This window comes from Opisthocomus hoazin, chromosome 1 (assembly GCF_030867145.1).
Source record: "Opisthocomus hoazin isolate bOpiHoa1 chromosome 1, bOpiHoa1.hap1, whole genome shotgun sequence".
Lineage (NCBI taxonomy): Eukaryota > Metazoa > Chordata > Aves > Opisthocomiformes > Opisthocomidae > Opisthocomus > Opisthocomus hoazin.
The window spans coordinates 5,505,770-5,519,255 of record NC_134414.1 but is presented as its reverse complement, the minus strand read 5'-3'; the positions used below and the strand labels follow the sequence as shown (position 1 = coordinate 5,519,255).

At 48.2% G+C, this 13,486-nt stretch overlaps 1 protein-coding gene across 3 annotated transcripts in view; it reads right to left on the bottom strand.

The window, feature by feature from the left end:
• Positions 1–13,486, bottom strand: part of UVRAG (UV radiation resistance associated) — a 150,791-nt gene that overhangs the window by 32,796 nt on the left and 104,509 nt on the right. Inside the window, exon 15 of one of the 3 annotated variants that reach the window (XM_075415595.1) lies at positions 8,560–12,140. The exons of 1 other annotated variant lie outside the window; for it this stretch is intronic. In XM_075415595.1, coding sequence (XP_075271710.1) covers positions 11,438–12,140 — 703 coding nt within the window. In that variant the 3' untranslated portion in view covers positions 8,560–11,437. Of the gene's footprint in view, positions 1–8,559; positions 12,141–13,486 lie in introns of those variants that run through there. One more of the 3 variants, XM_075415610.1, reaches the window with a different exon arrangement.

Genomic DNA, 13,486 nt, shown 5'->3' with positions numbered 1-13,486 from the left:
ATTTCCTGCGAGCGCAGGGGAGAAGGCTATTAAAGACACACAAGGAGGCAAAGGTAAAGATTTCTGCTGCAGGTTGTGGAGCTGCACTTGTTGTATATCAGTGGTCAGGGTTGGAGACAGGTGATCTGTAAAAAGAGGGCTCCATCTGCTAGATGACGAGTATGAAAGTCAAAGGCAAGATGGTACAACTAGACTAGGCAGAGTCATACAATGAATCATGGAATGGTTTGGGTTGGAAGGGACCTTAAAGATCACCCAGTTCCAACCCCCCTGTCATGAGCAGGGACCCCTTCCACCAAAGCAGGGTGCTCAGAGCCCCGTCCAACCTGGCCTTGAACACTGCCAGGCAGGGGGCAGCCACAGCTCCTCTGGGAAACCTGGGCCAGGGCCTCACCACCCTCACAAGGGAAGAATTTCTTCCTTAGATCCAGTCTAAATCTCCCCTCTTTCAGTTTAAAGCTATTACCTCTTGTCCTGTCACTCCATGCCCTTGTCAAATGTCCTTCTCCAGCTCTCTTGTAGGTCCCGTCAGGTACTGGAAGGCTGCTCTAAGTTCTCCCAGAGCCTTCTCTTCTGCAGGCTGAACAGGTAGATGATAAAAAGGCGCAACAGGAACATGGTTGAATGGGCTTAAGCTCAACTGGGATTTAAATGATAAAACACTGCGGGAGCAAGTAAGAGTTGCAGGTTAATGCTCTGAACAGTCTTTGTCCCTTCCTCACCATCAGCTACGCTAGGAAGGATTTCCACGCTTTTCTAAATTACTGTGGCTGATGTTGCAAATAACACACTGAAAAATCTAGGTGAAACTCCGTGGCCTGTATAGTATAACTGATTAGGCAAGACCAGCCTGAAAACTCAGTCTAGCCTGTCAGCACATGCCATTCTAGCAAATGCAGATGGGAAGTGGAAAGGCATGCAACGTCATCTGCCATTAATGCACCCCTTCCATGGAAGCTCTGTGAAGCAGAACATCTCCTTGCCTCTTGCTCTTTCTCCACATGCAGCTGGATGTCCTGGTTTAGTGGTTGCCCTACACACATATGACCAATGCTTCCCAACTGTGGTACTCATTTTTCACTCAAGCACCAAGCCTGCGGTTTCAGCTGATGGGAGCATGCTTAAACTTTGCTGATGGCTTGTGGTTTAGCAAATACCCAAGGAAAGAAATATCCAGGTAGATCTGTTATGAAGAGTTACTAGTAGAGCCCAGCAACTGCGGAGCTTGCAGTTAATTGGGTTGACAACACCTGTTCTACAACAGTGCTAATGACATGTAACCAAGGTGATGGAATCAGTTAACCATAAACATGAACAATGCTGCTATGTCCCTGGTACAGCCCTACCCATCTGGACATCAGGTCTGGGAACAGAGGGTCTAGTCTCTAGGTAACCATTAATGTTAAACAATAGTGGTGAAGGGGATTTTTAATAGAAATAGCATTACCTAATAGTTGCAGGTGCATTTGTGGTACCTATCTATTGTGTAAATTAACTGAAGCAGAGAGTCTTGCATCTCCATACAAAGAGGTTAGTTTTTGATAGGGGCTAGAAGTCGCCTAGAACCGGTCAAAACGACCCTACTGTGTGGATGGGAGCCAGAAGAGAACTGAGTTTGCGCAGAAACAAAGGTCAATCAGCGAACACTGTGATGAAGAGGATGAGCCTTCATCTTGGGATCCCCGACGACCACCACTAGGAGGCACTGCGCAAGCGCAGCTGGGAGGAGTCTATGGAAATGACTTCTTGGAATTGATTTTAATATGAAAGGAATAGGTTATGCATATGTATAGGTGGATTGGGAAACCTAATGAATATGTATATTTTTGATCTATATAAACTGCGTAAGAAAAGTATGAGATATGCATGTTCAGTGGAATTATCCCCCGTGCATCCAGCGCTGCAATAAAGAATTCCTGCCTTTTAACACTACATTGGTGTTACGAGGTTTTATTCCCAGATTTTCGGTGACAACGGGAAAACAGGGAGAGGTGACAGCCATCAACAGGTGGAGAAGCCCTTCAGAATCCATGGGGCACTCTCTCCCTTGAAGGCAATTGGAAAATATGTGGAGTCAATTAATCTCTTTTTGAAACAAATTAATTCTTTTTTTTTTTTTTTGTCACAAATGTTACTGAGAAACAGAAAATAGTGAATGTTTCCAGAAATCCCCAGCTATCTTTCAGCCTGCCAATAGGGTTTTAAAGAACGGGTTCCTGGACCAGAGGAACCACCATCCTGTTGTTTTTGTCCTTCTCTTGCACGGGAGCTGAAGGTGTCCTGCCTCAACACACAACACAACCTGCGACAGAGGAGGAACAGCCCATCACCAAGGCAGAGTCACGTTCCTGCTCTTCACACCAAGTATCTCAGAGCCAGAATCACAGTCCTGTGTTTCTGATCACCAGGAAAGCTGCTGCGCTTGTGCACTGCCCTTATAGCCAGTGTGGCGTTACCTTTATTTGCCTCCAGAAAGGTGCTCATTAATTCCAGCACAGCGGCTGAAATTCCTCCTGTTAATCCATCTCACCACACACCCCTCTGACATGATGCCCACACCAAGGCAAGCACAGCCAGCTCAGAATGAGGGACCTAAAGCTCCTCTGTAGCCTCTCAGCTCTACATCTGCCACTGGAGCATTACCTGTAGTGAACATGTGAAAAACCCTAGTGTTGTAGCCAGCATTTTGGTTTTGAGGTGAAGGAACAGGACACCGATGCTATGCAGATGTTGTAATACAGCAGAAAGCATCTCTGTCTTCTGCAAAGGACCGAGGAACTCCAAAGCACCTTTGGAGCAGAGCGAAAGGAGGAATTGCAGTGGTAGAAGCTCAGAGTCCTCCTGACCCAGAGTTGTAGCTGCGCAGGGATCTTTTAAAACCAGGCATACTTGATTTCAGCTCTCCAAGGGACAGGTGTTAAGCTGTGGCCAGGAGCACAGTGGTCCACCAACAGGAACCCTCCCCATCTTTCAGACCAGGCATCAAGACACAGGATAACTTTGTAGGGAACCAAGTTAGACAGAAGTGAACTTCATTTATTGCCACTCCTTCCAGCACCGGTTTAAAATCTATGAAAGAGTGGAGGAACTCGTTGAGAATACCATAAAGGTGAGATGTTATCAAAACATCTGCACTGTGTCAGATGCCCCACCAGCCCTTGAGGAGTCGTTCCCTCTCGGTCCCATCTAGGGCACATACAACCGGAGCCATAGAAAACAGATACACATAAGGGTCCTCTGTCTTTCTGCCAGGGCACTCCTGTCTCCAATTAAACCCTTGAGAATGTATCGGGTTGCAGTGAAATTTCACCATCACTGCAAATTTGTAGGGAGAAGACGACTAATATGAGAAAATTACTTCCAAACCCAGGAGCCGTGTTCTGAGCAGTGCTTGTCAGGTCAGACGAAACCACAGAAGGCAACCTCGAACTCTGTCAAGGCTCTTTCTAATTTCAGATCAATGCCTGAAACCAGTCTCTTGAAGGTGAAACCAGTCTCCTGAATGCAACACCAGAAAGGGAAGGGCTGAAAGAACAGACAGATTTCTGCTGCAGAGCTTCACCACGGAAGGGCAAAGAAGTCCATACGTGTCCTCCATTAGGAGGTACCCTGCAAGGAAAAGGAGGTTTTCTTCCCAAAATGTGCCTCACTTGCTTGTAGCATGTGCAAGTCTCAGTTGAAATTAGAAGCACTCGGTACCAGCAGCAATGAACCGGCCAGCTGGAGGGATATTGCCTTCCTGAACGGAGAAGACCAAGGAGATTCACAAGTGGAACAGTGGCTGAGAGGTAGTGCCAGGATTAAAATCTGGGTAGGCATGGGTAACCCAGCGATTGCACCATGCTGCCCTGATCTGCCACCTACTGCAAGAAGTTGGTCTCTTCTCCCAAGTAATAAGCAAGAGGATGAGAGACAATGGCCTCAGGTTGCATCAGGGGACGTTTAGATTGGATATTGGGAAAAATTTCTTTCCTGCAAGAGTGGTCAGGCCTTGGACCAGGCTGCCCAGAACAGTGGTGGAGTCCCCATCCCTGGAGGGGTTCAAAAACCGTGTGGATGTGGCCCTTGGGGACATGGTTTAGCAGGCATGGCGGTGTTGGGTTGACGGTTGGACTTGATGATCTTGGAGGTCTTTTCCAACCTTAACGATTCTATGATTCTGCTCTATGATTTTAAGGAAAACGAAGAGAGAAACTTCTCCTCGACAGCTCGGGTTCTTCTGCCTGTCCTGTCCACGGGGTGCAGTCCCCACGCCCAGGCCAATGTGTCTGGCAGAACACGATGGCTGGGCTGGCAGCTTTCCACCCATACCAACCACGCATTAAGCTTAACAGCTTTTCGTTGATGGGCAGATTAATTGACTGAACCTCCTCATTACACTATTTAAAGAATACAGGCAATTTATATGAAATTTTTAGGCACCTGGGAATGTTCTGTGTTTCAAGATCTGCACTAACACGCTACGGCACTTGAGGAGGTGCCCATGATTTAACACTCAAGACGTGACAACGCAACCTGGTCTGTAAACGCTTTTTTAACAGAGACATGATAAAACACACCGTGCAAGGCAGCTGACACAATTGACTCGAGCACTTTAGGCTCAGCTCACATTTCAAGCACTATCACCAAAAGGCATTAGCTGTTTTCAGAGCTGAAGAGTGTTATCGCTTCCAGAAAACCAGGAGGAAGGTCTTGCTGCGCCCATGTCAGCAGCACGAACCCCTTCGGACAGGTACCTTGCAGGAACTGAGGGTGGTTGCTGCAACTATGCGATGCCTCCGGCACTGGCATGCAGACCTTGTAGCACTGCTGGCAGGTGGACGCTAGACGAAAAGCTGAAGCCCTGCTGACAAAAAGCCAAAACAATCAATAATTACAGCAAGCGTTAGATTTAGCTTGGGCTAGTGTCTGGAAAGCTGCCTGGCAGAAAAAGACCTGGGGGTGCTGGTCAACAGCCGGCTGAACATGAGCCAGCAGTGTGCCAAGGTGGCCAAGAAGGCCAACGGCATCCTGGCTTGGATCACGAATGGTGTGGCCAGCAGGAGCAGGGAGGGGATCGTGCCCCTGGACTCGGCACTGGTGAGGTCGCACCTGGAGTGCTGTGTTCAGTTTTGGGCCCCTCACTACAAGAAGGACATTGAGGGGCTGGAGTGTGTCCAGAGAGCAGAGGCAACGAGGCTGGGGAGGGGTCTGGAGAACAAGTCTGATGAGGAGCGGCTGAGGGAGCTGGGGCTGTTCAGTCTGGAGAAGAGGAGGCTGAGGGGAGACCTTCTCGCTCTCTGCAGCTCCCTGACAGGAGGGTGTAGTGAGGGGGGAGTTGGTCTCTTCTCCCAAGTAACCAGCAATAGGATGAGACAAAATGGCCTCAAGCTGCGTCAGGGGAGGTTCAGATTGGATATTGGGAAAAATTTATTTCCTAAAAGAGTGGTCAGGCCTCGGACCAGGCTGCCCAGGGCAGTGGTGGAGTCCCCATCCCTGCAGGGGTTCAAAAACTGTGTAGATGTGGCCCTTGGGGACATGGTTTAGCAGGCATGTTGGGGTTGGGTTGGCAGTTGGACTTGATGATCTTGGAGGTCTGTTCCAAACTTAATGATTCTACTATTTATTCCCCATCTCACCTCTGCCCAGCCAAGGAAACTACATTGAGTTTTGCCTAAATGAGCAGGCTGAACGTTTGAGTTACCACAGCTAATGGACACGGGCGTGCAGCACCACGCTCCTGCTGGAGCCAGATGACCAGCTCCGGAGCGCAGGGGAGAACACAGCTTATTTCTCCGCTCCGAGGAGAACCCGTCCCCTGCGCAGGAGCAGAAGGCGTCTGCTTGCCACAGCAGTGCAAAGCAGCACCCACTCACGTGGGTGACTCGAGCCAATTCAAGGCTTAGTGGACCTGCGTCAATGAAACCTTCGTAATGCTCGACTACCAAAAAGCATTTTTTAGAAATTTTTTTTTCCATTTTTAATCTTTTTTTAAAAATTTTTTTTTTTAAATTTTTCTTTTCAATTTTTGATGGCCAGTACTTTAGTTTCTGTTAACAAGTCGGTGCAACACAGAGAGGGACTTTATGTCCCTGCTAAAATCAAGTCAATCCAGACCAGAACGGATACAGCTGTTCCAGAAGTTGGATATTCAGAAACCCAAGTGTGATTTTTATCAAAACAACCCATCAAAAGTAACCTAATAAAGCTAGAGTGAAGTGTCCATCAGATTAAATGCCAAGCTAGTCAATGAGATACACAGAGGACAAATGTCATTGTCAGCAGAGCTGTTGTCTGAAAATCAATTACTTGGTGGGGAAAAAAAAAGTTTTCCTACCATTTAAAGAAAAATTGTAAAACAATGGCGCATTCTGCCACGCACAGAGTAAGCTGATATCAAACTAACCAGACATCAAAAGAAGTCTTCGGTAGATTTTTTTTTTTCCCATGGAAAATTATACAAATTATTACAAACTGAAGCTGAGAAAGTTCCGTCTGAACATGAGGAAGAACTTCTTCCCTCTGAGGGTGACGGAGCCCTGCTCCAGGCTGCCCAGGGAGGTTGTAGAGTCTCCTTCTCTGGAGATATTCAAGATTCACCTGGACAAGGTCCTGTGCAGCCTGCTCTGGGTGACCCTGCTTCGGCAGGGGGTTGGGCTGGGTGACTCACAGAGGTCCCTTCCAACCCCTACCATGCTGTGATAGTCCTTTCTTCACTGGGTGTTACAGAGCCATTGCCTGCAGGCAGGACGGGCTCACGCTGCCTGAAGTGCCAACACTCGCATCTGAAAAAGATCAAAACCCAGAAATCAAGGAGAAACACCCTGGTGGCCATCTGGAAGGTGACAAACTAAGGGAGAGAAGAGTCCCAGGTTTATCTAGAACTGGTCACAGAATCACAGAATGTTCAGGGTTGGAAGGGACCTCTGTGGGTCACCCAGCCCAACCCCCTGCTGAAGCAGGGTCACCCAGAGCAGGCTGCACAGGACCTTGTCCAGGCGGGTCTTGAATATCTCCAGAGAAGGAGACTCCACAGCCCCTCTGGGCAGCCTGGGCCAGGGCTCCGTCACCTGCACCTCCAGTGCCATTGCAACGCAAACCTTTGGCATGCATGGCTTGCTATTCACTTTAATGCAGTTAAATTTTAATAAAGCAGTTCCATGTCACAAAACAGCTCAAAGTAAAATTTCTCTCCTGTGTCTTCCCACTCCACTTCCAGGACTACACAGCTGGTGGCTTGGCATTTTACTCTCTGCTGACAGACAGATTGGGTGGGAGAAAATGAAAAAAAAACCCAAAACACAATCAAAAAACAAAGAACCTGTCGCGCTGATGATGCCTGGAGAGTCGCTGCAGCTCTCCCCGTTGTATCACTCCGTGCTGTGGGCAGGCAGCTCCCGTTCGAGGGGAACATCGGCTATCAGCACAGGGTGGGGGATGAAGGGATGGAGAGCAGCCCTGCCAAGGAGGACTTGGGGGTGCTGGGGGATGAAAAGCTGGCCATGACCCAGCAGTGTGTGCTGGCAGGCCAGAAGGCCAACCGTGCCCTGGGCTGCATCCCCAGCAGCGTGGGCACAGGGCGAGGGAGGGGATTCTGCCCCTCTGCCCCGCTCTGCTGAGACCCCCCGAGAGTCCTGCGTCCAGCTCTGGAGCCCTCAGCACAGGACAGAGCTGGAGCTGTGGGAGCGGGGCCAGAGGAGGCCCCAGCAATGATGCGAGGGCTGGAACCCCTCTGCTGGGAGGAAAGGCTGGGAGAGCTGGGGCTGCTCAGCCTGGGGAAGAGAAGGCTGCGGGGAGACCTTGGAGCAGCTGCCAGTGCTTAAAAGGGGCTTATAGGAAAGATGGGGAGAAACTTTTCAGCAAGGGCTGTTGTGGTAGGACAAGGAATAATGGCTTTAAACTAACGGAGGGGAGATTTAGACTGGATTTAAGGAAGAAATTTTTTTATTATAAGGGTGGTGAAACCCTGGCCCAGGTTGCCCAGAGAGGTGGGAGATGCCCCATCCCTGGGAACATTCCAAGCCAGGTTGGACGGGGCTCTGAGCACCCTGATCCAGTTGCAGATGTCCCTGCTCACTGCAGAGGAGTTGGGCTAGGTGACCTCTAAAGGTCCTTTCCAACCCAAACCCTTCTATGATTCTATGATTTTTAGGCAGCCAGGTGTTGCTGATCAGCTCAGGTGGCAGAAGGTGCCAGATCGCAGCAACTCCTCCCTGATGTGAGAACTTGGCCTTTCCACTATCCGTAAAAGCTTCCCAAACCCAGCTGCCCCCCAGCCCTGCCGCACGCCGCGGCTGTTTTTCCAGCTGCGTGCCATCTTTGTGGAAGGAACGAGAAAAGAGAACTGCAGTACCACCCCGTCTGAGATGGGATTTGGAGCCAAGGAGGCGGGCAGGTCTTCCAGCCAACCCTCTTGCCCAGATATTCGCGTTTTGATCAATACAGGCTCGCTGAACAGCAAGCCAAAGAGCTTGGAGGGGGCTAAGGAGGACACTGGGGTTCAAACCAGGCTTGTAAAGAAAACAAACACAGAGGAGCCATTAAGAGAAGACACACAAGTTGAGAGATACTAAACAGTTTTATTTTATAAATACAGACGAGCTTTCCCGCAATTACCAACACAGTTTGAATGTGTCATTTACTATGGGATATTCTGTTTTTGCTTATTTTAAATACCTGGTCAAGCAAGGATAAGCCAATGCTGTTGTGCTCGCTATAAAAATATAGTGGGATACGATCTTCCAAAACTAATATTCTCAAAAATCTCAGGAATTCCTAGTGAGGGGGGAAAAGATGGCAACGAAATGTGTTCTCCACTTGAAGACATTTGCAGACGTTTAACAGTGTCACAGCTGGGCAGGAACTGAAAGGCTCTTGACAGTTTAAAGCACACCGTGATACAGCATCTCACCTTCCAACTGACTATTTCTCGCCCACTACGCTGTTTTCAAAGTAATTTACGTGAGGGGGGAAGAATACTCACAAAAAAGAAAGCCATGAGGTGGCTGCGGTCTGTATGACCCCCCCAGCGAGAGGTCTTCAAGGAGCCCTACGACGCCGTCCCCCGTCCCACCACCTCCCGTACGGAAAGCGACGCAAGCAGAAGAGAAACGCGGGGGCGATTTACGGCCTCCTAAAGACACAGCCCTAGGAAGCCCGGTCAAAGGAGGTCTGTGCGACAGACGCAGAAATCAGCCATCGTGCTTGACACATTGACTACCACAGGACTCCAACAGGAACAGCAACACAACATCAGGGAGGAAAACCGGACTTCATTTGGTCGATGCAACCTGAGAAAATGCGCCACTAACAAAAAAAAAACCCAACACAACAAAGTCCCGCTGATGCTCTACAAACCTAATTCCGCTTAATTGCACTGAGAATCTCCCTGTTTGCCTACGAAACACAGCGACTTCAGGACTACTCTTTGGGTTGCTTTGAAGAGTCACCACCACACACAAGCTAATGCCTTGCTGTCATGGAGGAAAACAAGCGTGCCTACAAACGGAAGGTCTGCGCTGCTGTGAGCGTGCCAGATCCCACCCCGCGGGGTGCACGACTGACCCAACGACCCCCAATTCCACCTAAAACCATCCCGCTGTCAGAGGATGGTTAGCTACAGTCACAGGACAGGGTATCTCACCCCCTGCATCAATCAAAGCTGTGCTTCCAGGTGCTCCTTTCTGGCTCTCGTGATGCCACAGCGCAGTGAGAATTTCCTACCTCTCTCTCCTTCCTACCTTTCTCTCCTACCTCTCTCTCCCATGAAAGCTTTTCATGAGGTTGGAACAGAGCAGCTTCTCTGGGGGGGAGAAGATAGCCATGAACATGTCCAGCTTCGTGCCCCAGTTTGCACCCAGAACCACGTTCAGTGCCTTACAGAATCCAGGTCTCTGCTTCCGAGCGCTTCCATGTCTGGGAACATGTCATGGGACAGACCACAGACCACGAGTCGCTGTAGCAAGGCTCAGTCCAACAGCTCGACTGCAGACACAACCGTTAGAAGCTAAACAGAAGAAATGTGAATATAATTTTAATACAACCATTGTTACCTGGAAAAATGCATCATCTAGAACAGTGCTATTATGTATACTGGTTCTCACGTGCACGTCTTGTTTTGACAACAGATAGTTGAGGTTATACATATCCACATGTTAAAATAAGTTAATTTCGGCTAGCCTGACGGTGAAGTTAGGAAAAAGACAAAGTCATTGGTTCAAAAGAAAGCACAGACCAAGGAGGGGGAAAAAAAGCCAGGCGTGATGAGGTGTTTTTTATTCTGCTATATATTTTTATATTTGAGAGCTCACAACCGAGCCCAGATTCTCGGGTACGCAATACAGAAAGCAAGAGCAACGCAATCCAAACTGAAACAAACACCAGGAGTCGCAACGCGGGCTGCAAATCGCTTTCCCGTTAGTGCAGCTGCAGACGTGTGCCGGTGGCAACCTACCGAAGAGCAAACCGCTGGTGGCTTCTTCCCGAAAGGATATGAATTTCGATGAATAACGTTAAGTGCCTCCTTTCTACGGAGGGTGGATTCGCCTAATTCCAAAGCGCTGACGGCGTTTTTTTTACGAAGGTGCCGGTGACGTGCTTCGCAGCACGCCGTCCCCGTCAGACACCTCGGAGGGGACCCCGCTTCGGGAGCGGGTTCCTTGGGTCTCCACCGACGAGGTCCGTGCCCAGCTGAAGCGGGGAACGGTCAGGCTGAGACTTTTTAAGGAGAAACCTTCGAGGGGATTTAGCCCTTAAGGCTTCTGCTGGTGGGAACAGCGAGTACGCAGGGAAGTGGGGGGGGGGGGGGGGGGGAAGTGTTGTTTGTGATTAATCAGGTGCAAAGAAACTGCAGCTGTCACACAGGTGCTCCTTCCCTGGCAAGTTTACACCACCAACTGAAGACTCATCAGTGCAAACCAGAACTTCAAAGGCTACAGAGCACAGCCAAGAGAAAGCTGTCCAATTACAACAAAACCACGGTGCTTCGGTAACACTGACTACATTGCTCAAGAAAACGCAGGAGTACAGGGGAGAAGGTAAAGAGGTCTTACCATAAATGTTTTTTTAAATTAACTTTTTGGTTCTCTTCTGAAAAGACTAAAATAAATTCAGCTCTAAATAATAATTAAGGAATTAACAAATATTCATAGAAGGGCCTGATCAGCACTAGAAGTTGTTTCCAGGAAAGCCTTTTATAAATGGATTCCAATGCCTAAAAAAAAAAAATTCCAAGAGACTATAAATACCAGAGGATTTGAAGCAGAATCAAAATTTACCTGGGCTGTGAATATGCCATGATCCTGTGTTATCGTGCTTAAGTCCGTTTGTCTAACACCATAAGAATAGCTTTAGCTTTTTAATTTTTTTTATAATTAATATAAAGAATAAGTGCAATTTTATGTCTATTCCAGATCACCGATTTCACCTCAATGTCTACTTATCAAACCCCTGCCCAAGCTCACTTGTCCGAACTTTTCCGCGGTCTGCGGAAGCTGGACACGTTTTCATTCAGTGCATAGATCCTTCGAGAGAACTCCTCAAACTCCCCTAGGACTTGTTCATCGCACTCCACCGCTACGGCGTGCTCCACCGGGATGGAGTTAAAGTCTTCGAGCTGATCTCCCGCGCCGAACCCCGTCGCTTCCATCCCCATGATCTCCTCCGCTTGCTCCACGGCGCAGCAAAGGACAGGGCCGAGCGCGGGTGGGAACTCGCAGGGCTGCTCGCTGCTCGCGGTGGCAGAGCACTCCCCAGGCAGAAAGGCCCCGTTTATTGCACTAGGATGTCCTAGGAAAGACTCCTGCCGGTCTTGGGTATTGTTTAGGCTCCCGTTTTCTCCGTTTAAACTGCCGCACAAGTCCTCGCCTTTCTTGGTAGTTCCTTTCGAGGAGTCCAGAGAGGTATCCAAGGAAGACGATATCGATCCGGGTTTTTTATCTAACTCTCCTCCGCGGGCTGCGATGGCAACGGGCTGCGTTAAAGCAGAGCTGTAACTAGGAGGAGGAGTTTTGTACTGGAGTCTTTCGTTGCCCGTGCTGGCTCGTTTTCGGAGTCCTTTATCCGGAGAAGGAAGCCCACTGGAAAAGCCAATATCCAATCTGCCGAAGCTAGAGCTCGGTCTCTTTGGGACGGGAATTGCACTGGATGTATGGTGTCGATCACTATAAAAGGAGGAAAGGATAAATCACAGCTGTCAGGCACGCTCACGAGCAATACAGATGTTTAACCAAAGGCTGAAGCAATTATTTTATGACAACTCCGGGCTCCGTTTGGCCAACTACTTGTATCCTAAAGTGCTAAAACCCCAAATGTGTTTAATGCCGTATCAACCACAGAGGACACCCCAGAGGACAGCTTTACTGAAAACCGGCAAGATCATGCAGGAACATTCACAAAGCTCTCTGGTTTGAAGAGTCAATCACCCAAGAAACCACCACATTATGTTAATTCCTACTGTTAACACCATTTTATAGGACCAAGCTGTACTTTATGAATTATTACTGTTGACCGTATATTTATGTATTTATGGCCTGTACTGGGCCATCTTAAACTCTTCAAAAACGAGTAATAATGGCCGAATCCTCTACGAGCGACTTCTTCCAACAGTGGACTTTCCTGACAGCTGCACAAAGGAGAAAAAACACACTCACTTTGCAACTTGCAGAGGACTATTTTTGCCAGCTCTTCTCCTTGTCTGTGACAATCGCTCCAAAACTTTTTGGACAAACGTCAACCTCTGTTTCTTGAGGAACGTGAATTAATCAAGGTTAATTTACAAGTTTGATTCTTCTATTTAATAGAGTTCCACAGACCACTTACACTGTCTCAGGGTCTATAATTTGGAACATCCGCTTTACGTCATCTGGGGCGTGTTATGTGAATTTTCCTTCATCGGCTTAAAGCTTATCCAAATGCAATCACCATCCTATATGCAAATAGTACATTGTACATGAACTTAAGCAACTGGCTCATTTTCCTTCCAAATTGAAAAAAAAAAATATATATATATATAGCTATTACTGATCTGCTGAATGTATAACTCCAAGATTCAACTGCTGTCAGTTATCAGTCTCCTTCATTAACCCAATTTAAAAGAAACTCCTTCTGCTCAAGGCCTGATACATTTGGGGATCTGTCTTGCAAGGGAGAATCTTGGAATAGCAGTTATGAGTAGTCCCTAGCGTGGATCCTTTTCCATTTTTTTTTTTTTTCTTTTTTGCTCCGCTTTGTAAATAGGATAAGCTTTATTGCAAAAAGTCCCTCTGAGAAAAATAAGCATCCCCGCGGGAGGGCAGAGTGGAGGGCTACTGCTCTTTAATTTCCTCTCCCATCTTACCTCCTCCCTGGCTGCCCCTTAATACATGTGTAGTGCTTCCTTCTCTTCCATAAAAACCTCAAATTACCTTAAGAAAAAAACGCTTTTCGGAATTTACAGTTGCGGACGGTGAGGCAGAGATAAGCACCGCACGCGCAGCCAGCAGCAAAACCAGCAGCTTTCTTCTGAGAT